The 25,201-nt window shown below is 43.8% G+C and overlaps 1 protein-coding gene across 9 annotated transcripts in view; it reads left to right on the forward strand.

Moving 5' to 3' along the window:
• NBEA (neurobeachin) overlaps positions 1–25,201 on the forward strand; it is a 2,460,099-nt gene that overhangs the window by 2,176,987 nt on the left and 257,911 nt on the right. For all 9 annotated transcript variants that reach the window (XM_029602688.1, XM_029602690.1, XM_029602689.1 and 6 more), the window contains one exon: positions 19,687–19,806. In XM_029602688.1, coding sequence (XP_029458548.1) covers positions 19,687–19,806 — 120 coding nt within the window. The remainder of the gene's footprint in view (positions 1–19,686; positions 19,807–25,201) is intronic.

The raw sequence follows: 25,201 nt of genomic DNA on the forward strand, positions 1-25,201 counted from the left end.
TGGAATTGCTGAGGCAGGGACTCTGCAAAGTCCTGTATTTGCTTGAATAAGACCCTATTATACTGGGTCATTTAAAGCTGGAAAGAGGAGATTTGAGAGATAAGCATTGATCCCTGGTAGACGTGCCGACCAATGGCATCCAGGAATTTCTGCTCCTTGCCTAGAGGGAAAGAAGAATGGGGCTTTGGGCATCATGCCTTCTTTTGGGCAGATTCCACCAGCACGGATTGGTGATCCAGTTGAGGTTTTTGGAACCCTGGAGCAGACTGGACCAAGTATGTGGTATCTGCTTTCCGGTTAACTGGTGCAACTGAAACAGGGTGTTCCCAATTCTTCTTGAGAAGATCCAAAAGAACCTGATGGATAGGGATGGAGGTGATTTATTTGGGAGCATCCAGAAATTGTAAAAGCTCCATCATCTGATGTCTGTCATCTTGCTCAGTCTGTAATTGGAAAGGAACCAACTCAGACATTGACTTCACAAAATTGATGAAGGATAAGTCCTCTGGAGGAGAACGTTTCCTGCTTTCAGTAGGAGAGGGTGGTGATGGTAAATCATTGGTGTCTGGAGATGAATCGTCGGTCCAGGTGTCATAGGGATCAGCACCTGTCCCTCCAGGAACCTGAGAGGGACAGGACGAATGTATTCCAGAAGGTCCCGGTCTAGGTTCTGAAGGCATCGAGGGAGCTACTGGAGACACCGATGAAGGTATCGAGGGCACCGATGCAGGCATCAAGGGCATCGATGGACGGATCAGCAGTGCCGATGGCCGCCCCGGCATCGATGGTTGAGACATCAGCAGGACTCCTGATGGAGGAAGATGGAACGGTGTTTCTCCTCCCGATGACAGAGCAAGAGGAGAAGGCACTGGAGCAATCAGTGACCCGGGATCCATCGTTGGAAAAGCGGCCATAAGCGCTTCCATTCTCGAGACCAATGGTGAGAGCGCTGCCGGAATGGGATCGGTGATCGGTTCCGCAATTGGCACCGGGGTCGGCATCAAAGGAACCTAGAACCTTTCCAGCGCTTTGACAATGGCCTCCTGAACCATCCGGTCCAGCTCTTCATGGAGACCTGGATCAATCAGCCCCGGTTCCAGAAGGGAAGAAGGAGGCAGAGGCATAGCCAGAGGGACCACCATTAAAGGTGGAATCACAGCTCCTAATACCCATCCGGGTGAGGGTTGCCTCAGTGACCCGGTCTCAGAAAGGGTCGATGCATTTCTGGACGGGGTTTCTTCAATGGCGGCTCGGACGATGGCGAGGTCGATGATTTTCCTTCATCGATGGTCCGAGGCTTTTGGTATCGATGCCGATGCTTCTCTCTATGATCCCCTCAGTCCTGAGGGGGAGCAGAGGTAGTCGATGGCTGGGAAGTCGTCGACGCCGGACAGTCACCGGCCGGTACCCGATGCTGGTGCGATGTGGATGGCGAGTTTCTCGGAGCCTCAACCGGGGCCTTCAGCCCGCTCATGGTCCTAAGGGTCAGCAACCTGATCCTTATGACACTTGGGGTGATGATACCTCGACTGACACCGATGATTTGCCTTCACCACCCTCTCCTCCGGAGAGTAGAAAGCGTTCTCCCCCTGAGGACCTCTCTTTCATAAACTTTGTGAAGGACATGTCGGAGTTGGTCCCTTTCCAGCTTCAATCTGAACAAGATGACAGGCACCAGATGATGGAATTGCTCCAATTCCTGGATGCCCCTAAGGCCATCACCTCTATTCCAATTCATAAGGTTTTTCTAGACCTTCTCAAAAAGAATTGGGAATCTCCTGGATCTGTTGCTCCGGTAAATAAAAAAGCTGACTCTACCTACCTGGTGCAGTCAGCACCTGGCTTTCAGAAACCACAATTGGACCATCATTCTATTGTGGTAGAATCAGCTCAAAAGAAAGCTAAACGAGTAAAGCCACATTCTTCCATACCTCCTACTAAGGAAAACAAATTCCTAGATAGTATAGGTAGGAAGGTATACCAGGGAGCCATGCTGATTTCTAGAATAGCTTCTTATCAGCTGTATATGACTCAATATAATAGAGTCATCCTTAAACAAATGCAGGAGTACTCAGATGCCTTACCAGAACAGTTCCAGCCACAGCTTCAATCCCTACTAAATAAAAGATTTGAAGCTGGGAAGCATGAAATAAGAACAGCTTATGACATATTTGATGCTTCCACTAGACTTTCTGCTACGGCTATCTCTGCTAGACGCTGGGCTTGGCTCAAGTCATCTGACCTTCGCCCGGAGGTTCAGGACAGGCTCTCTGACTTGCCTTGTCTAGGGGATAACTTGTTTGGTGAGCAAATTCAACAAATTGTTGCTGAACTAAAGGATCATCATGAGACACTTAAACAGCTCTCATCCATTCCTCCTGACTTGCCTTCTAAACAGCCGTTTAGAAAAGACTCCAAAAAGTCTTTCTTCCGGCCACGGAAGTACTATCCCCCACTAACCAAGGCTAGGCCTGTGAGGTCTTACCATAAAACTCAACCTCGCCAGTCTCGTAAACAAAAGCCCGCACCAGCTCCACAACCTGGCCCTGCGGCGGGTTTTTGACTCTCATTTAGAGAGCAGTGGCCAAACCCCTCTTCCAGCCATACCAGTAGGAGGTCGGCTGTGCCACTTTCTAGAAAAGTGGCGTCATATCACCACAGATCAGTGGGTAATAGCGATAATTACACAGGGTTACCATCTCAACTTCATGACTCTACCTCCCGACTCCCCACCCCTGCAGGCGTGGAGATTCACCGATCACTCTGTTCTTTTAGAGCAGGAAGTTTCTCTTCTCCTACAGTCAAACGCTATAGAACCCGTTCCTCCCTTACAAAAAGGACTAGGGTTCTACTCCAGGTACTTCCTGATCCCAAAAAAGTCAGGGGGACTTCGTCCCATCTTAGACCTACGGGCCCTCAACAAGTACCTTTACAAGGAGAAGTTCAAGATGGAAACCCTGGGCTCGCTTCTCCTTCTGCTGCAAAGAGGGGATTGGCTCTGCTCTCTAGACCTCAAAGACGCATATACCCACATTGCGATCACGCAATCTCATCGCAAATATCTGCGTTTTCTCGTAGGCCGCAATCACTACCAATATCGAGTGCTACCTTTCAGCCTGGCATCCGCACCACAAGTTTTTACCAAATGCCTCGTGGTAGTGGCAGCCTTTCTGAGGAAGGCAGGTGTCCACGTCTACCCCTTCCTGGACGATTGGTTAATCAGGGCCCCAACCCAGCAGATAGCTCAGTCCTCCCTGACCCTAACAATTCAAACTCTGCTTTCTCTAGGATTTCTTGTCAATTACGACAAATCCTACTTAGTCCCATCACAGATCTTATCCTTCATTGGGGCAGACTTGGACACATTACAAGTAAAAGTCTTCCTTCCTCATCCACGGGTTCAAACCCTTGTGTCCCTAGCTCGCCAGCTGCAGTCTCAACCCATGTGTCCCAGTAGAATGAGGAATTGGCGAGCTACAGCTCGCCAATTCCTCATTCTACTGGGACACATGGCCTCCTCAGTTTATGTGACTCCCATGGCCCGTCTGGCCATGAGAATCACGCAATGGACTCTGAGACTGCAATGGACACAAGCTGTTCAGCCTCTGTCCTCCATTGTTCGCGTCACCGACACACTCCGTCTGTCTCTTGCCTGGTGGACAAATCAATCCAACCTCCTACAGGGCTTGCCTTTTTTTCCACCAGATCCCCAAGTAATCCTCACCACCGACGCTTCCAACATCGGTTGGGGAGCCCATGTAAACAATTTACATACTCAAGGGTTCTGGTCACCAGAGGAAGCCAAACACCAGATAAATTTCCTGGAACTGAGAGCAATCCGATATGCTCTCAGGACCTTTCAAGATTGCCTATCAAACCACACAATCTTAATTCAGACGGACAACCAGAAGGCCATGTGGTACATAAACAAGCAGGGAGGCTCAGGCTCCTTCCTTCTGTGTCAGGAAGCTGCGCAATTTGAGCAGAAGCCCTCTCCCACTCTATGTACCTCAGGGCCACCTACCTGCCGGGAGTAGACAATGTATTGGCAGACCAGCTGAGCCGTGTCTTCCAACCACACGAGTGGTCACTCGACCTCTTGGTAGCGACCTCTCTGTTTCACAAATGGGGTTACCCCCACATAGACCTCTTTGCGTCCCCTCAGAACCACAAAGTGGACAATTACTGCTCTCTCATTCGGGGCCAGCACTCTCGGCCGAGGGATGCATTCTCCCTCACGTGGACAACCGGTCTGCTCTATGCATTCCCTCCACTTCCTCTTCTATCGAAGACTCTCGTGAAGCTGCGTCAGGACAGGGGAACTATGATCCTGATAGCACCGCACTGGCCACGCCAAGTGTGGTTTCCCATACTCCAGGATCTCTCCATCCGCAGGCACATTCCTCTGGGAAAGGACCCGCATCTGATCACTCAAAACGACGGATGCCTCCTCCATCCCAACCTCCAAGCCTTGTCCCTGACGGCATGGATGTTGAAAGGTTAGTCCTTCAACCATTTAACCTTTCGGATTCAGTTTCTCGTGTCCTGATCGCTTCACGAAAGCCTTCCACAAGGAAATCTTATTCCTACAAATGGAAAAGGTATACATCATGGTGCACTTCTCAGTCCCTTGATCCCCTTTCCTGTCCAATTTCTAAATTCTTGGACTATCTCTGGCATCTATCAGAATCAGGTCTAAAGACCTCTTCCATTAGAATGCATGTCAGTGCGGTAGCTGCCTTCCATAAAGGTATCAGGGGTGTCCCTATTTCAGTACAACCCCTTGTTACACGTTTTCTTAAAGGATTGCTCCATTTGAAGCCACCTTTACGTCCTCCGGCCCCATCTTGGGACCTTAACCTGGTTCTTGGTCGCCTCATGAAACCACCTTTCGAACCTCTTTACTCCTGTGACTTAAAATATCTCACATGGAAAGTGTTATTCCTTTTGGCTATCACTTCAGCTCACAGGGTTAGTGAATTACAGGCCCTAGTTACCTAACCGCCTTACACTAAACTCCTGCAGGACCGGGCGGTACTCCGCACTCACCCTAAATTTTTACCTAAGGTAGTTTTGGAGTTTCATATCAATCAATCCATCATACTACCTATCTTCTTTCCCAGGCCCCACTCCAACTCCGGGGAACAGACTCTGCATACCCTTGACTGTAAACGAGCTCTAGCTTTCTATCTAGACCGTACAGTTGCCCACAGGAAGAGCGCTCAATTATTTGTCTCTTTCCATCCTAACAAGTTAGGGCAACCTGTGGGTAAGCAGGCTCTTTCCTCCTGGTTGGCGGATTGCATCTCATTCTGCTATCAGCAAGCTGGCATTCCTTTCCAAGACCGTGTCAAAGCACACTCTGTGAGGGCCATGGCGACTTCAGTAGCACACCTTCGATCGGTGCCGCTTCCTGACATCTGCAAGGCTGCAACCTGGAGTTCCCTCCATACATTTGCAGCCCACTACTGTTTGGACAAAGCTGGAAGACAGGATTCCATCTTCGGCCAATCTGTCTTGCGTAACCTTTTTCCAACATGAAGTGCCAACACCCTTCCACCTTCCCGGTAGGGTGCGGATGCCCTCTACCAAATTCCACCCCAGTTGTTGTGCCTGTTGCACGCCGTTGGGTACATTTGGTGCATGTTAGGACATCCTCAGCTCGGTACTCACCCATTTGTGAGGACAAACCATCCTTGTCCTGTGAGAAAGCAAATGTTGCTTACCTGATGTAACAGGTGTTCTCACAGGACAGCAGGATGTTAGTCCTCACGAAACCCGCCCGCCACCCCGCGGTGTTGAGTTCGTTTTTATTTTATTTTTCGGCACTGCCTGTAGCTTTGAAACAAGACTGAAGGGAGACCCCTGCTGGCTGCAGGGTTAGTGCCGTGCTGGGCATGCCCAGTAGGGGCCAGTCAAAGTTCCTGAAACTTTGACAGAAGTTTTCCGTGGTTGCGCTCCATCCTCGATGTCACCCATTTGTGAGGACTAACATCCTGCTGTCCTGTGAGAACACCTGTTACATCAGGTAAGCAACATTTGCTTTATGTTTTGAATAAATCTAAAATCCTATAGTTTTGGGATTACCTTGGTTTCAGAAACATTCTCCACTCATTTCATGGGATAAATTACAAATAGCTGCATGGAGTAAACATTGTTTCCATACTTGTTTGCATAAACGACCCAGACCTTCTACTTGTTTACCGGACTGGTTCATACCGAGTATTCAGTTATCTACTACTACTTGGACACTGCCTCCACAATATATTGAATATTCAGACATTTTCTCTAAGGAAAAGGCAGATCTACATCCAGAGCACAGGATTTTTGATTGTGCAATTGAACTTCTTCCTGGTTCCATTCCTCCTTGTGGTAGGGTGTATCCATTATCCTTACCTGAGACACAAACAATGTCAAAATATATTCAAGAAAACCTAGATAAAGGTTTTATCTGTCCTTCGACTTCTCCAGCAGGAACTGTTTTTTTTTCTTTTTTACAAAGAAGGATGGGTCTCTTAGACCTTGTATAGATTATCATGGACTTAATTCTATACAAGAAGGGACAGATATCCTTTTACCATTAATTCCTGAAACTGTTGGATCGTTTGCAAGGAACTAAAAGTTTTTACTAAACTCAATTTAAGAGGAGCTTACAATTTAATACGAATAAAACTGGGAGATGAATGGAAAACTGCTTTTAATACCCGTGATGGACATTATGAATATCTTGTTATGCCGTTCGGATTATGTAATGCTCCAGCTGTTTTCCAGAATCTTATGAATGAAGTATTTAGAGATATGTTAAACTCATCGTTTACTTGGATGATGTTCTTATATATTCTAAGGATCATAGTACTCATCGTTGGCAGGTATGACAAGTACTGCAAAGATTTAGAGAAAATCATTTGTATGCTAAGTTGGAGAAATGTCTTTTTGAACGGGAGTCATTGCCATTTTTGGGATATATAGTATCTATTACAGGCTTTCAAATGGACCCTGAGAAAGTTTCGGCCATTCGAGACTGGCCCCAACCCGTAAGAATTAAAGCATTACAATGATTCCTGGGATTTGCTGACTTTTACTGAAATTTCATTCCTCATTACTCCCAAAGAGTACCACCACTCACAGCTCTGACTAAAAAAGGGACCAACGCAAAAGAATTGTCTCTGGAGGCTATAAAAGCTTTTCAAAATTTAAAATAAGCTTTTCTGATTGATAATTGTTTGCATCATCCAGATCCAAATCAACCATATGTGGTAGAGGTTGATGCCTCTGATTTAGCGGTGGGAGCGGTTCTTAGTTAAGTCTCTGACAAGGGGGTATTGCTACCTTGTTCCTATTTTTCATGAAAACTTTCTTCTGCAGAGAGGAATTATGGAATTGGTGAAAAAGAACCATTAGCTATTAAGATGGCTTTTGAGGAATGGCGCCAATGGCTGGAGGGAGCTCAACATCCAGTGGTGGTATATACTGATCATAAAAATTTAGAATATTTGACAAGCACAATGGTCTTTGTTTTTCAGTCGCTTTAATTTCTCTTTAAGATACCGACCAGCTTAAAAAAATATTTGAGTGGATGCTCCCTCACGCATCAGTGAGGTAGAAGATACAATCATTTCGCCTCAATATATTATTGACTTGGCTAATATTTTCATAGCAAATACCAATATATCTTCTGAAGGAAAGATGGTTGTGCCAACTCATTTATTTATTTATTTATTTATTTATTTAAATTCTTTTCTATACCGTTGTTAAGTGGGTGCCATCACAATGGTTCACAATAGGGCACATAACTATATGTTGTTTAAAGTGTCTAGAATTCTAACAATTAAACAGGTGCCATCAAAATATTGTAACATAGTTTCATAATAAATATTATTTGGTGGCTGTTATAAGTCATGTCCATTTTTCTCTGTCTCAGCTCTAAGATAAAGTACTACTTAACTCTAGTTCTTTGTTGTTTAAAAAAGGAAAGGAATTAGAATATAAAAAAGAGAAACACACGCATTGAGAAAAAAAGGTGTGTGTGTGGGAGTTTGACTGCTTACGGAAACAAGTGCTCTCTTGGGCTTATGATTCTTTAACTGCAGGATATCCGGGCAGAGCTCGAACTTTGGAACTATTGTCTCATTATTATTGGTGGCTAAATGTCAACAGTGATGTAAGAAAATATTTATTTATTTATTTATTTTATTTATTTTATTTTTGGTTTTTTATATACCGATCTTCTTACATTGTATGCAAATCATGCGCCAAGCAAAAGCCATTGCCAGTTAGTTCATGGGGACTATTACAACCATTACCCATTCCTGTAGAACCTTGGACTCACTTATCTACAGATTTCATTGTGGATCTACCTCCATCTGAAGGAAAACAAGTTATTTGGGTTTCAGTAGATAGATTTTCTAAAATGGCTCATTTCGTGGCTCTCAAGAAACTTCCTACTGCACCTGAACTCGCACAACTGTTTACTGAACATATTTTCCATGTACATGGGTTACCTCAACATATAACCTCTGATCGGGAAACACAATTCACTGCAAGATTTTGGAGAGCTGTTTGTAAGAAATTCAGCATCCAATTAGACTTCACCACGGCATTCCATCCTCAAGGTAATGGACAGACAGAACGAACTAATAGGTCTTTAAAGGCCTTTTTATGATTCTTCATTGGAGATAAACAAGACAATTGGATAACCTTACTCCCATGGGCAGAGTTTTCATACAATCATCATACTCATTCTGCAAAAGGAGTTTCTCCATTTCATTTGGTTTTTGGAAAACAAAACCTACTTTACCCCTTCCTTTGACAGTACAATCGCCGGCAGCTCAACTTACTGCTCAACAACTTCAGTCATTTTGGGACTTTACACAAATTAATCTGACTAAAGCAGCTAACATCACCAAGAAAGCAGCGGATAAACATTGACGTGTAGTTCCTATCTTCAAATCTGGAGATCAAGTTTGGCTTAGTACTCGGCATATTGGTCTTAAAGTGCCTTCAATGCGTATGGCTCCAAAATATATTGAACGTTTTGTAATCACTGAACGAGTAGGCACAGTGTCTTATCTTTTACGACTACCTTCAAGTCTCCTGATTCATAATGTTTTCCTTGTTTCATTACTTAAACCATTGATTATTTCAAAGTTTCACCCAGCTCCACCTGTACCAGTGAGTACGGCTGCCGACGCAGATATTATCTATCAAGTCAAGACATTCTTGATGTTCGTTTTCATCATCGACATTGGGAGTATCTGATTTCTTGGGAAGGTTTTGGTCCGTAGGAGAATACGTGGGAACCAGCTTCTAATATTTTGGACAAATCTCTCTTAAGCCAATTTCATCAAGATAACCCTAACAAGCCCAGACCTCCGGAGAGGGGGCATAAGAAGGGGGGTATTGTTAAGGTTCTGCAATCGGGTTCGTTTTTACCTCTCGGGGTGGCTCGGTTTGGTTGGCCGGGTGGTTCTGTGTCTCTGGGGTTTTGGCATTGCTGGGGGCTTGCCGCACGTTGGTTGGGTCGCGGAGCATGACGTCGTGGTGCACGCGCTGCATGGGCGCACATGTGCGACGTCATCACGCATGTGCATATAGGCCAGTTGGTTAGAATGAATTATTAGGCTCACACACGCTTATATGCGGCGCATATTGGGGAAGGACTCCGGCAGGAGACAAGAGGATTCCCTCGAGCCCTCCCTTGAGCTACTCAAGCTACACATCACGACTGGAGGACTATATAAGGATTCCAACGAAGCGTCCACATTGCCTTGGCAACAGGAATCAACCATAAGAGGCTTGTACTGACATTTATGCCTTTGCCAGACTGTTACCTTTTATTGTTTTCTTCTATATTTATATTACAGTCTCAGTTTAGTTATTTAATTATTTAATGTTTAAGTAATAGCATTATTGGATTTCTCTTGTTAGACTGTTAGAGCACTAGAGTATATTGCTTGTCCAGAAATCAGCTGTTTCCTGTTCTCAGCTTCGTTCCCAAGTTCTATTAAATACAAGTTACATTATTTGAATTGTTTCCTGTCTTGAACCGCCTGTTGGCAATTCAATTCATATTGATCAGCCGATCCAGGGGTCCATGAATATAATAGTAATACATTTTTGAAATGGCAGGCATTGCTTGTTGAGGCATTTTCAAGATCTGTAGGAGGTATTCTTTGAATATATCATACGGTGATATTTAATTTTGAAAAATTAAAAATTCTAATATTCAAGTATTTTAAAGAATTCTCGTTCGCTTCAAACTTTCTCTTGTATAGAATATCTGCCCTGGCAAATCTTTGCTGCCATGTTTCTATTTTTCCCATCTGTTTGTCCATTTATTTATTTATTTAACATGTTTTGTATACCATCATTGGGTTTTGCCATCACACCTTCATTTCTTCCAATTTAATATTATTTGTTGAAATGGAAGCCTCAATATTATCAAAATGATGATTAGAGTCCACAGTTATTCTGGTTAAATTAACTATTGCCCCCTCCAACGATTTTATAGCAATCCAAAGAGACTCCTAGGAAATCTCTGCAGGCTTCTCAAGTAAAGGTAAACTGTTCTTTGCAAACCCAGTTTCCACTTTGCCCGTTACAGCCTGGAGTCCTCCTCTCCTACCCTCCACCAGCAATTCCGATTCAACAATGTCCCTGGATGATACCAGGAAGGTAGGCCTCACCTGGAATAATGCCTGGATTTCATCTCGTTCAATTATGGTGAAAACCTCAGATGTTCCAGGTATTTCTTCCTTCCCGCAATTCGAGGAAATCAAATGGTGAGGCGGGGGAGGGGTGCGCGGAGCACCGGGGCTCAATCATATTTTGGCCAGAGGCGCCGACACCTGCTCTCTTCCGGCGAGGTCCCAGATGTCGGCATGAAGAAGGTAGGAATCAGCGGTTGTGAAGTCTCCGGCAAGGGAGATGATGTCAATATCTCCCTTACTTTTGCCTTCCGTTTGGTATGCGGCATTTTGTTGCCACAATTTAAAGTAGAAATTTAGCAAAGGCAGTCCAGCAGAGAGCACTTCTTTCACATCTACCTCATAACATGGCCATCTTGCTCTCCCATCTTCTTTTTTTTTAAACATTTACAGAATAGATTTCATTAGTCCTTAACCATTCTCCATAACGAAATTTACAAAGATAACAATTCCTCTCTGAACAACATGATCTCAATACACAAATCACCACGTACTTCAAGATCTTCTGACAAACTACTTCTAATCATTCCACCCCTGTCATCTGCGAAACTATCGGCCACTAGAGATAGAGTCTTCTCGATAGCAGGACCGATAATATGGAACTCTATCCCAGGATACCTAAGCTCTATCAGAGATCCCAAAACCTTCAAAATAGAACTAAAAACATGGTTGTTTAGACAATCATTCACAGACTGATATGATAAATCTTGGTTTATCCCACTTCTTGATTTCTGTAACAAGCCTTTTCCATTTAAGTTATATATTGCCTACTGATAACTTGTTCTACTCTGCCTTTTGCCGAGATGTTATATTTATTATCTGTAATTATTCTCAACTTATAACTCGTTCTCTGTATGAAGTTGTTTCACTGTAAACCGGGGTGAAGGCACTCAGCTATACTTCGGTATATAAAAGAATATAAATAAAATAAAATAAAATAAATAATGGGAAGCTGAGGAAATTAAGGTTGACCCAGAGAAGGGTTGCAGTAGGCATACATCCCTGTGAGATATTTGTATGCAGGAAGAATGGAAACTGTATGGAGCTGAAGTATTGCTGCATTTTGTGTTTTTTATGGAACTGAAGCACTGTTGCAAGTGTGAAGGCTAGAGTTCTAAATAATTGCAAATCTGAAAGCCATTGTGTTAAAATAGAGCTGGCTATCTGATTCAGGGAGTTTTTGGTTTTCTTTTTCTAGAGATTGGCTACTACCTTAATTGAAAGTTTAAGCTGGAGGATAGTAACATAGGGAAGCAGGACAGCAGCTCGCTACTCCGATACACCCTCCCCTCCCCCTGCACAAAAACACATGGCTTTAAAACAAGGCCGCAGTTTATTAACAAACAGAACCCAAGCCCGCAACTTGTTAATACAATATACCAAAACATAATCCCCCACCCCCCCCCTCCATTGTGCCCCTCTTCACTTACCACCGCATCCCATTGTTAAGTCTACTTCGCCCCACTTCCCCATCTCTTACCCCGCCTCGGTACCAGCGAGGGTAAGCATGCGGCCTGCGCATCGACCCCCCCTTGCTCTTTAGGCCTTCCCGTGAAGCAGCCCCAAACTACACGAGCATTTCCCTCCCCCCCCCCCCCCCCACCCTCCAATGTCCTTCGCAATCCAATCCAATACATTCCAACTTAGGGCTTGGGTTTCCCCCTCCACTGCGACAAACAACTTCAGTAACAGTAAACCTTTAACAATGTCTTTCTAGGGCGGGAGGGAGAGAAGCAGAAATCGGCCGCTTGCTTCGCTGCTAATGCCCAACTGCCAAAATTCCCGCAAAAGTCCCTATAAAACTGCCCAGCATCCAATGGCAATGCAGCAATTTAAAATTGTTGCCATTGCCCTCGGCTGCCTCAGCTTCCCCCCCCCCCAACCCCCACCCTCTCTATGCTCTCTGCTGCTTATGCCATTGTTACCTTCAGTGGCACGAGACTAGCTCGCTCCGCTTTCTGTCAAATGGTTAGCCCTGATTTAAAAGGTGAGCTTTTGCCATCAGGATACCAAAGTGGTTAGTTGTTTTAGTGTGAACACTGGCTCCAGATAACACTCGTAGCAAGAACCACCAGACAGAATATGGCAATTACACTGTTCTGATCTTAAGAGCTACAGGAGACACAATGTGTGTGAAATTTTATACTTGTTTTCCTCCAGAGTAACCTTGCTAGTAAAACTTGAAATGGGAGGTCCTGTTTTAATGTTTTTGTTTTTCCAAAGTAGGAAACTGTGTCTCTTAAGTAAAGAGAATAGTTTTGTCTGACAAGTATCTAAAAAGGAGGGAAAACATACAAAAGAAATTTAAGATTCTTGAAGCTATTCAAATACCTGTTACCTTGTTGTACTTTTCAAGTCAAAACACTGAAAGAATTTAGGTGTTTAAAGAGGTGATGTAGAAAATGGATGTGGGAATTTGAACTGTTGTTAACTAGATGTTTCAATTATGTCCATATAAGAGTTGTAATGGATTGCATCTGAACTGCACTGGTGGTTTTGAAAAAAATTAAAAATAAACTTAACAGGAACCAAAGGAGAGTTGATTAAGGTATTTCCTTTTGTAGTTGGTTTGCAGCGAGAGCAGACCCAAACTGACTCAAGATTGTGAAAGATAAAAAGCCTTCATCCAAGATACTTAGGGTAGTTTAATTGCAGTCATAGACTGGCACGACCTGTTTTCACTGGATAGATAGAGGGAAAAGTGCAGACTTAAACATAGGATCTCAAATGAGAATGAGTAGAGGCAACTTTTAGCACTTATAACAGTGTCTTAGGCTCAGCGTTATGGTGAGAAGGCTAGGGTAGAGGCCTAACGACAGGAAAAGGTAGTAAGCTCTGACTTGAGGTTCTAATGGCAGTTAACTACCTGTTTGTGCTGATCTAGGCTACCCTCCATCGGGCCGATACAGTAAAAATCGCGGGAGAGCGGGCAAGCACCCGCTTTCATGGCGCACACACAGGACACTCTCCTGTGCGCGCAATACAGTAAATAAATTTATTTAAATTAGGCCCGGTGGTAAAAAGAGGTGCTAGGGACACTAGCGCGTCCCTAGTGCCTCTTTTCGGACAGGAGCGGCGGCTGTCAGCGGGTTTGACAGCCAACGCTCAATTTTGCCGGCATCGGTTCTCAAGCCCGCTGACAGCCACGGGTTCGGAAACCGGACGCCAGTAAAATTGAGCGTCCGGTTTTCGAGCCACGGACCTATTTCAAAACTTCTTTTTTTTTACTTTTTTAAACTTTCGGGACCTCCAATTTAATATCGCCATGATATTAAGTTGGAGGGTGCACAGAAAAGCAGTTTTTACTGCTTTTCTGTGCACTTTCTCGGTGCCCGGAGAAATTAGCGCCTACCTTTGGGTAGGCGCTAATTTCTGAAAGTAAAATGTGCGGCTTGACCTCACATTTTACTTACTAAATCACGCGGGAATACCGAAAAGGGCCATCAACATGCATTTGCATGTTGCGGGCGCTATTAGGTTCGGGGGGGTTGAATGCGCATTTTGGACACGCTATTATCCCTTACTGAATAAGGGGTAAAGCTAGCGTGTCGAAAATGCGCGTCCAAATGCCGGCTAACAGTGCGCTCCGTACTGTATCGGCCTGCATGTGAGCCAATACTCCTGAACAGCCTGTCAGACGGATCACAATGCACCCTTGCACTTGGAGATTCGTCTCTGGGACTCAGAGCCATTTTCAAAGCTCTTCAGGTGTTCAAGCCATGGCTAAGACAAAGACTTTTCAGCTTGGACTTTTCAGCTGAGGGGGGATATGATAGAGGTGTTTAAAATCATGAGATCTCTAGAACGGGTAGATGTGAATCGGTTTTTTACTCTTTCGGATAATAGAAAGACTAGGGGACACTCCATGAAGTTAGCATGTGGCACATTTAAAACTAATCGGAGAAAGTTCTTTTTCACTCAATGCACAAACTCTGGAATTTGATGCCAGAAGATGTGGTTAATGCAGTTAGTATAGCTGTGTTTAAAAAAGGATTGGATAAGTTCTTGGAGGAGAAGTCCATTACCTGCTATTAAGTTCACTTAGAGAATAGCCACTACCATTAGCAATGGTAACATGGAATAGACTTAGTTTTGGATACTTGCCAGGTTCTTATGGCCTGGATTGGCCACTGTTGGAAACAGAATGCTGGGCTTGATGGACCCTTGGTCTGACCCAGTATGGCATGTTCTTATGTTCTAAATAGCAATGTTTTATCTAAACAAGCAAGGGGGGATGGTCTTGTTCCTTGTTGAAGCTTTGCAACAAGGCAGTAAAAATATGAAAAGGGGAAATAACAAGGAACATCTCACGAATAACAATATACCTTCTGGACAAACAAAATGCAATAAATCATTTACCTCATGAGTGGTCTCTGCACCCTAGCACATTGAACATTTTATTCCAATAGTGGGGAACTCCATACATAGACCTCTTTTCATCTCCATACAACCACGAGTTTACCATGCTACTGTTTCAAAAAACCAACCCACAGCACCCTGTCAACCAATGCATTCTCTAGCCCTTGGAACAAAACATTGATGTATGCATTCTCTCTGATTCCTCTCTTTTCAAAAACACTGCTGTAATTGAGAAAAGACTTGGGAGAGACGATTCTCATAGCCCTATTTTAACCTCATCAGGTCTGGTTCCTATGGATACAAAGACTAGCTGTGGCTCCTCCAATCTGTTTATCAATATTTCCAAATCCCCTGATACAATTTGACAGTACATTGCTTGCTTCACCCTAACCTTCAATCTTCATCATTCACAGCTTGGATGTTGAGAGTAAACCAGTGTAAGTTTTAACTTTTTCTGCCAAAGGAAAACAAGAAATTATAGCAGCTAAAAAACCTACTACGAGAAAATCATATAATTTCAAATGGAGCTGTTAGACTTAATCTGGCTAACTGACTTAGGAATGGATTCACTATTCTCACAGAGAATAGTGAATTGCGCGGACCTGGGGGGGCGGGGGGGGGGGGAGAAGCGTAGGGTGGGCCTGAGAAAGCCAGCAGCCATCGCACCACTGCGGTGCACTGGCTGCTGGCTTTCGCACCGAATAACTACAACATAAAAGGTGTAGTTATTCAGCATGAAACTGGCGGCGATAAGGGTCCTTACCTTACGCTGCTAGCGATGTCTCCGCAGCATCAGCACCGGTGCCGCCCTGAATCCTCCTCTTCCAGGGATGACTCCGCCCCGATCAACCTATCGCATGCGAAAAGGGACTTTTCGCGTGCAAAAGCTATTGAAAATGACCTCCTTAGCCAGCTAAGTAGCACTCCTCTGTCAGACATACCCTGCTATCTTACATACCGGACTAAGTCCAAAAAGTGCTACTTAGATGGGCAAGAAGCATTTTCCAGACTTATCTGGGCCAGATAAGTTCCAGATACGTTCTGATTTGTTCGTCTAAGTAGCAGCAAAGGCACTACTTAGCAGGATGTCAGAATTTAGGATAAGTGTGAGCAAATGATATACTCCCACATTTGTACTTCAAATTTTAAAGGGATAAGCAAGTAGATTTTACTTGTGTTATTTACATGCATTTACCTCCTGTAAGTCAGCTTTTACACGCACAAGTTAGGGGATTTTCTGACATGAGTGTGGCAATGAAATAGCCAGTTTTACAAATTGGTCTACCAGTTCACCCAATCCTTCTGCAGCTCATGAAGACCTTCCTTGCTTTTTCAGTCTGAAGTCCCTCAACTTAACCCAGACACCCAACCCAGTCATTTTTTCACTTTTGAGATGTTTATAATCACTTACTCCTGATATTGAAAAGGAGTAAATGTATGCACAAGAAAGGTGCCACATTTGCATGTATAAATTGTTTATAAAACAGCAACTTACATACATTTTGTCCTCCTCCCTGGAACAGCCCTGGCCCCACCTCTTTTTTAAATGTGTAAATTTTCTCGCTGATCCTGATTTACGATGTATGTTGAGGTTTGTAAAATAGCATATATTCACGTATATTCTATTTTATGTGCATAAGTGCTATTTTTCACATGTGCAACATTTGAAAATTCACCTTTTATTTCATAGCTTTGGAAAAATCAGGAAATACAAATATTTTATATCCCAAAAACAAAACACCTTTAAAGTTAGACTTAAAACATGGCTATTCAGCCTAGCCTTCCCAGACTCCAGACTCTAGCCTTCACAGACTCCTAATTCTAGCCACCTCAGACTCTTAATTCCTCCTCTCTTTCTCCCGAACTGACACCCCAGTCAGTTCGACACAGTCTCTCAATTCGCTCCCATTATGTTTCTTAGCCATCTCTCCCTCGCATTCCTCTAAGACGCCTTTTTATGTTATGAAATGTCTGGTTTTGTTATGTTGTATCAGTTGTCTCAGTTATTTACTATATGTTAAGTTACACGATAGGATAAGTTACAGTTACAGTTTACGATATATGAAGTTATAAATCATTCCCTATTTATATGCCTTCACCGTTCTATGTAACGCTCCTAAGCGAATTTTTTGTAGATAAATTGTAAACCGGTGTGATTTGTATTCTTACAGGAACATCGGTATAGAAAAATTAAAAATAAATAAAAATAAAATCCATTTATAATCTGGCAAAAGAAACCAGAAGTGTAGCCTTCTCTGACACTAATTCCTGTGAATTCTCAAAAAAGCCAGTTAGTTCCGGGCTATGGGGTGGATTTTAAATGCCCTGTGCGCGTAAATCCGGCTGGATTTACGCGCGCAGGGCCCTCGCGCGCCGGTGTGCCTATTTTGCATAGGCCGCCGGCATGCGCAGAGCCCCGGGACGCGCGTAAGTCCCGGGGCTTCGTAAAAGGGGCGTGTCGGGGGCGTTGCGGAATGACGCGGTGTTTCGGGGGCGTGATGCGGCGTTTCGAGGGCTGGCCCGGGGGCGTGACGCCGGCCCGGGGGCGTGGTCAAGGCCTCCGGACCAGCCCCCGGGTCGGGTGATGGCGCGCCAGCAGTCCGCTGGCGCGCACAGATTTACGTCTGCTTTCAGCAGGCGTAAATCTGCCAACAAAGGTAAGGGGGGGGGGGTTTAGATAGGGCCGGGGGGGTGGGTTAGGTAGGGGAAGGGAGGGAAAGGTGGGGGGAGGGCGAAGGAAAGTTCCCTCCGAGGCCGCTGCGAAATCGGAGTGGCCTTGGAGGGAACAGGCAGCGCGCACTGGGCTCAGCGCGCGCAGGTTGCACAAATGTGCACCCCCTTGCGCGCGCCGACCCCGGATTTTATAAGATACGCGAGGCTACGCACGTATCTTATAAAATCCAGCGTACGTTTGTTCGCGCCTGGTGCGCGAACAAAAGTAGGCGCGTGCGTATGTTTTTAAGATCTACCCTTATGAATTTATACTTCATTAACTGTTAGTCCCCTTGCTAAGATCATACCAGGAAGATAAGTAGCATGACTTCCTCTGGTACCTTCATAACCTCACTGAAATAAGGCTTGACCATATACATTGGTGAAATTAGAGATTTGGGAAAGTTTAAAAAACACAAGTTCAATTATTAACTCTGATTTTCTAAAATTTCCATTTTATGATGCACCATTTCTTTATCTCAAATCAAAGCTGTATTTCCAGACTGCACAATTAAACTCTGGAATTTGTTGCCAGAGGATGTGGTTAGTGCAGTTAGTATAGCTGTGTTTAAAAAAGGATTGGATAAGTTCTTGGAGAAGTCCATTACCTGCTATTAAGTTCACTTAGGGCTAGATTTTAAAAGCCCTGCGCGCGTAAATCCTCCCGGATTTACGCACGCAGGGCACTCGCTCACTGGCATGCCTATTTTGCATAGGCCGCCGGTGCGCGCAAAGCCCTGGGACGCACGTAAGTCCCAGGGCTTTGTAAAAGGGGTGGGAGGGGGCATGTCTGGGGCCAAGGGCGGTCCGGGGGCATGGTGATGGTTTGGGGGCAGGCCGGGAGGGCGGTCCCGAGTCCCCCGGCACTGAGGCCTATGCCAGGGGATGCGAGGCGGTGCACGCAAGTTACGCCTGCTTCAAGCAGGCGTAACTTGCCCAACAAAGGTAGGGGGGGGGATTTAGGTAGGGCCGGGGGGGTGGGTTAGGTAGGGGAAGGGAGGGGAAAGTGGGGGGACGTGGAAGGAAAGTTCCCTCCAAGGCCACTCTGATTTCAGAGCGGCCTCAGAGGGAACGGAGGCAGGCTGCGCGGCTCGCCGATTTTGCCGATTTTGCACAGCCTTATGCGCGCCGACCCCGGATTTTATAAGATACGTGCGTATCTTATAAAATCCGGTGTACTTTTTAAAGATCTACCTCTTTGAGAATAGCCACTGCCATTAGCAGTGGTAACATGGAATAGACTTAGTTTTTGGGTACTTGCCAGGTTCTTATGGCCTGGATTGGCCACTGTTGGAAACAGGATGCTGGGCTTGATGGACCCTTGGTCTGACCCAGTATGGCATTTTCTTATGTTCTTATGTTCATCTGATCCTATCTCTCACCATAACTTGATAGCAATTCCATCTAGGAGTTAACTTGGATTTGTAACAAAGAGAAAACTGACAAAGCTTTATCCACCAAATATTAGGGACTGCTCCACAGATGTAATAGTCCCCCACAAAGAATCTAGAGTTACTACTGATCCTTACGTGTCCCCGCATTTTTCTTACCCATATTTTGACCCATAAAACCCAAACTCAGGGGGCCCAAGGGCTCCCCTGTTGCAGACACCACATTCCTACCTTTTCCTTCACTCACTAGGTAAACTGCCTCACTAAAAAGGGGGTTTTCCACCAGAACAGTCCTTCCTAAGAGTGCTTTCACAGCAGCACCTTCTGCATCCCGGGGGGAGGGGGGGGGGGGGGAAGAATTCCCCTGCCGGTTCTAAGCAATTCTCCCGTAGTGATGAAGTTGCTCACGCTTCTCCAGGCTCAGCAAGACATAAAAAATACTCAGGGTATGTCCTCTAGCACAGCACCCCAATTTTGAAGAAAAAAATATATTAATTTGTGGTTTTGTTTCAATTTAGGAGCCTTTCACTACATTTTTGCTTAATGCAAATGATGGGAAATTTGACCATCCAGATCGAACCTTCTCTGCAGTGGCTAGATCTTGGAGAAATAGCCAAAGAGACACCTCAGATGTGAAAGTAAGTTTCAATAATTAAAATTAAATATTTTCTTTGTTATATAACATTGCAGAGCATGTATTTTCTTTTTTAGTGTAGAAATTGTAATGTTTTAATATACTTGTTATTTATTAACAAAAAGCATTTAGTATTTTCCCAGTATACAGCACCATTTTATTACTTAAAACCAATGTATTGTTGGGAGTTGAATGCTAGCAGAAATTATTCTAGCTGTTGAAAACAATTAATGATTTTTTGATGTTCAGTGGTTAAGGTGTTTGGCTTCTGTGGAAATATCTGCTTTAATTTAGATCAAATGATCATGAGATAGGGGGGAAAAAAACCAATAAAATGAGCTTTCCTGCTGTTAACTCAATATTTGGCCCACTCCATAAAACACAGCAGGAATTGGATTTGACCTTAAAGTGTCATATTGTTATAGCTCACCCAGCACTAGGTTTGCATTGCCTGGGGCAATTAATAAAGCATTAATGACAAGACACATTTAAAATATAGGCTTTTCTCTGCAGCCTTGGCTTTTACTTGACTGTGCCTGGGGATATTATGCAACAATACACATTTGATTAAACCAGCATACACACAATGTACAGAAACAGCTGAAGAGTAGGGTAATTTTTTTTCTGTTTTTATTGCCTAAATATTGTGAAATATAAAGAAAATTTGTATCTACATTAGACTCCATCAAAAAGAAACTAAATAATGTGATGTATTTCAACAATAGGTTTCTCTGACATTTATCTTTTTATTCTCATAATGAATGTTTCCATTTTTTAATTATATGTGATTTTTTTTATCTGGCAGTTTACTCCTGCTCTTTGGGGCGTTCACCTCAGTTGTAACTAGGGCTAGGATTCTGGCACCTTGGACCTTCATATGCAGCTACTCATGGTTTTTCTTTTCCCATATTTTATATTCTCCCCAGTCCCCCTTGTACCTAGTCTGTCATTGCAAAGATTGTCCTGGGCCAGGAACCATATACCAGGGCTTCTTCCAGAAGCTTGCAATCCTGCTACTAGGTATTGCTCTTGAGCAAAGACGGTAAATCCTCCTCATGGGCTTTGAATGCTGCCACCACAGCATCCCCAGTTAACCCAGGGAGTGGAAGACCAGACTCGGAGATTGAACTGGGGACCTTCAGCTTGCCAAGGCTGCATGGAGACAAGTAGTAGAACTGTTTGATCTCCAAGTCTGGCATCTGTCTTCTGCCCGTTAGGAAATGTGGATACAGCACAAATAGCATTCATGGCCCCTGAAGAACAAGGAGTGAATGCCATCAAAAAATAGTGCCAAGCTTCTCGTGTACTGGGTTCCAGAGAAAGCTATGATCTGTGGCGTCTGGACCAAGGCTATTGTTGCAACGGCAAGGTGAGATAGGGAGGAGTGGCGAAAGTGTTAAAAGATGTGGAAGCACCCCATGTAGTTGGGAATGAAGGCTCATGGCACCATTACTCCAATGGAGACCCGTTTTGATTGATCTGGAAGCCCAAGGGAGCAGGAGGAACCACAAAATCAAAAACAGAGAGAGAAATAAAGTAAGTGATAGAAGTTATTAGTGAAATGCAGCAACATTTACTGTAAAACAATGCTAGAATGGTGTCAAAGAGTTCCAGTTATGCCATGCCTAAAAGAGATTTAATCTTATCAGAAACTCGACTCAGTCCTTTTAGCTCAGGTGTTGTACCATAAATTATTGTCAGTTCCCTCTCCCTTAATTCCAGAATTATTCCTTGCCAAATTGATAACATTTCTGAGACTTTTTTGGCAAAATCTTTACTTCCATAAGTAGATAAACTTCCTAGTAAAGACACTTGTATTCTTATTTATGTATTGTATTACGTATTGGTGTATCATCATTCATTTTATTATTTGTGGATGTGTGTTATTATCTAGGAATTGTAGGATTGTGATTAATTAAAATAAATTGATGATCCCATTCTATAATATGTGAACATCAGAAAATTTTAGTTGATTTTCAACCAGTTAATATTTAGTTCTTTGACATTTATCCTTTATGTATATGGGATTTTATTTATTTATAATAATTTAATATTCTGCCTTTTACCAAGAATGGTCTCAATTCTGTCTTTTACCAAGAATGGCCTTAAGACAGATTACAATTAATTGAAAATGTATTTTGATACAATTTTTGGCCTTTGTCTTTGTTTTGTCTTCATTTTTAATTCACCTGTTTTGTGCAGAACAGGGTTAATCTCTGCTATGTCAGTTAAGTTACACATGAAGGAGAACTTGAGAAAAACAGAATTTTCCTTAGTGTGTCTTCCTTTATTAATTTTGACTGCCTCCTGTGGTATCGAGTAGAGGCTGAGAGAAGAATGAATGTTAGTGGAATGACCTTTCGGGAAACAAGTCACCTGGAAATGACCTTAACTTGGCCAGTCAGCTCATTTCTTTCTTTACTATCCCGCATACAGATTGTAGTAACATTAACATCCAAACAACCTAATTACTATGCAGGCACTAATCTGCCCTAAAGCCTCTTAAAACTGTAATATTACTTTCTACCTAGAATTTGTTGATGTTAGCAAAGAGAACTGAGAGACAACATCATTAATATGACATAGTGTAAATTAATACAGTTAATGGAGATGTCCATAACTGACTCATTGACCCATTTGTGAGGCTTTTCAAGAATTTATGAATGCCAAGGGATTGTTCTTTTGAGTAAAAAAAAAAAGAAAAAGATGGCAGCTGTAAAATCTTGCTGAGTTATGTTAGAAAAGTGAAAATGTCTTTATTTGATTTAATTTCACAGGGATACCATAAACACAGTATTCTTCTGTAGCAAAATATATTAAAATGAAATGTCAGGGTTGCTACAAGAGATGCATACCTATCATAATCTTAACAATAGTTTTTATCATGCTAGAACAAACTTTTAAATCGCTTAATTTTTCAACAGTTTGGACTTCTCACAGTTTTGCAGATTAGAAAATGTTTTGAGTTCTTCTGTTTTTAGACACAAGGAGGCCAACATTCAAAGGCATATAGCCGGATAGCTCACAAGTTATCCAGCTAAATGCTGAGGTCCTGTTTTGAAAAAGCATTTACATGCTTAAAATATTTACACATGTAAATGCACTATACTATAATAATAATAGTTCCCGCACCTACAAGCAATGTATTTAAGATGCTTCTTTGTATTTTGTGTGATTGTCTTTTAATTAAAAAATAATCCGGTTGTCATTGCTACCATGCTTACAATCTAAGGGCTAGATTCATCAAAATATCACATGTGAAAGGAAGAGGGGTGTGTTTTATGATAATAGCCTATTTATTGCAATGTGCACTAAGATAGTGCTTTGCATAGGTATACCTTCACATAGGTATACCTTCACATAGGTATTACCACAGAGTAACACCACAATTATTGCAGTTCCTACCTGCAACCACTTTGGGTGGGGGGAGGGAGGGAGAGAGAGAGAGCGCATGTGAGAGCACCTAGCTATAAGACCTTTCTAGTAGATAGCTATTTATATCGCTATAGGAGGCCCACTTAGTAACTCGAGGTGAGGTTTAGGTAGTAGTATAGGAGTTAGTGGCCACTTTGACTTGCAGAGTGAGACGTACGAACAGAACGGTACACTCTTGTGAAGATTTGATGTCCTTCGGAGTGGGGAAACTCACACAAAGATGAGATTTGTACAATGTTCTCTCAACCTAGCTTGATGTAGTCCATAAATAGCTGCTTACTATGGTGTCACCCCCAGAGGCACTCTCTTTCTCTCTCTCTCCACCCCCCTCCCCCCCCCACCATCTCAGGACCCTCCTCCAATACTTCCCCAGCCTAAAAATGACCAAAACGCAATTTGCAAAAAAATCGCTATTTTCACTATGGGCATATCATACAGCTTAACGCCAATGGCATTAAAGCTGTATGATATGGCTTCGTGAAGCCAGCCCACTTTTCCAAAAATCCTGCCCCCCAACTCCTTCCCTTTTAAAAATTAGCATCGAACCATGCGTTATGGTGCTTTTTGCATGTGAAAACGCCATAACGCAAGTTGGAAAATAACCCCCTAAGTTGTACCAGGTCCAAACTTAGGGCCAGATTTATTAAGGCTTTTCTCCCATTTTCTGTCTAAGGTAAAAACCCATAGAGGTAGATTTTAAAAGCGTTGCTTCCACAAAACATAGAAACATAGAAATGACGGCAGAAGAAGACCAAATGGCCCATCCAGTCTGCCCAGCAAGCTTCACACACTTTTTTCTCTCATACTTATCTGTTTCTCTTAGCTCTTGGTTCTATTTCCCTTCCACCCCCACCATTAATGTATAAAGCAGTGATGGAGCTGCATCCAAGTGAATATCTAAAAAAACAGTCACATATGCGCTTATGTGGGCTGCGCTTGCGCAATGCAAATTTTAAGAAGCCAGGAAGGACATACGTACATGTATATACGCGCGTCCAGAATAAGGAGGTAGAAAAGGGGTGTTCTGGGGGCAGGGCCAAGACTTATGCACTAGGGATGTGAATCGTTTTTGAACGATTAAAATTATCATCAGATAATTTTAAAATCGTCCTAAATAGTCAGAGTGCACGATACAATACAAATGCCCCCGATTTATCATCATAAATCGTCCTAAATCGTTAAATAGGGCACGGGAATTATTTGGGGGAGGGCGGGAAAACCGGCACACCAAAACAACCCCTAAACTCACCCCGACCCTTTAAAACCAATTCCTTACCCTCCCCCACCCTCCCGAACCCCCCAAAATGTTAAATTACCTGGTGGTCCAATGGGGGGGGGGTCCCGGCGCGATCTCCCGCTCTCTGGCCATCGGTGCCATTTTGGCTGCCACTAATTAAATTGGCGCCGCTGGCCCAATAAAAAAAAAAAACACCTGACCCTTTAAATCGACCCCCCCTTAGCCTCCCCCACCCTCCCAACTCCCCCAAAACCTTTTAACATTACCTGGTGGTCCAGGGGGGCCTCAGGGGATGATTTCCCGTTCCCAGGCATCAGCTGCACTAAAAAAAAAATGGCGCCGATGCCCCTTTGCCCTTACCATGTGACAGGGTATCCGTGCCATTGGCCGGCCCCTGTCACATGGCAGGAGCACTGGATGGCCGGTGCCATCTTTACTCATCAGCCCCTATTATACTATACTCTATAATAGGGGCTGATGAGTAAGATGGCGCCGGCCATCCAGTGCTCCTGCCATGTGACAGGGGCCGGCCAATGGCACGGATACCCTGTCACATGGTAAGGGCATCGGCGCCATTTTTTTTTAGCTCAGCTGATGCCTGGGAATGGGAAATCATCCCCCGAGGCCCCCCTGGACCACCAGGTAATGTTAAAAGGTTTTGGGGGGGTCGGGAGGGTGGGGGAGGCTAAGGGGGGTCGATTTAAAGGGTCGGGTGGGCACGGGCCTC

Source organism: Rhinatrema bivittatum, chromosome 5 (assembly GCF_901001135.1).
Source record: "Rhinatrema bivittatum chromosome 5, aRhiBiv1.1, whole genome shotgun sequence".
Lineage (NCBI taxonomy): Eukaryota > Metazoa > Chordata > Amphibia > Gymnophiona > Rhinatrematidae > Rhinatrema > Rhinatrema bivittatum.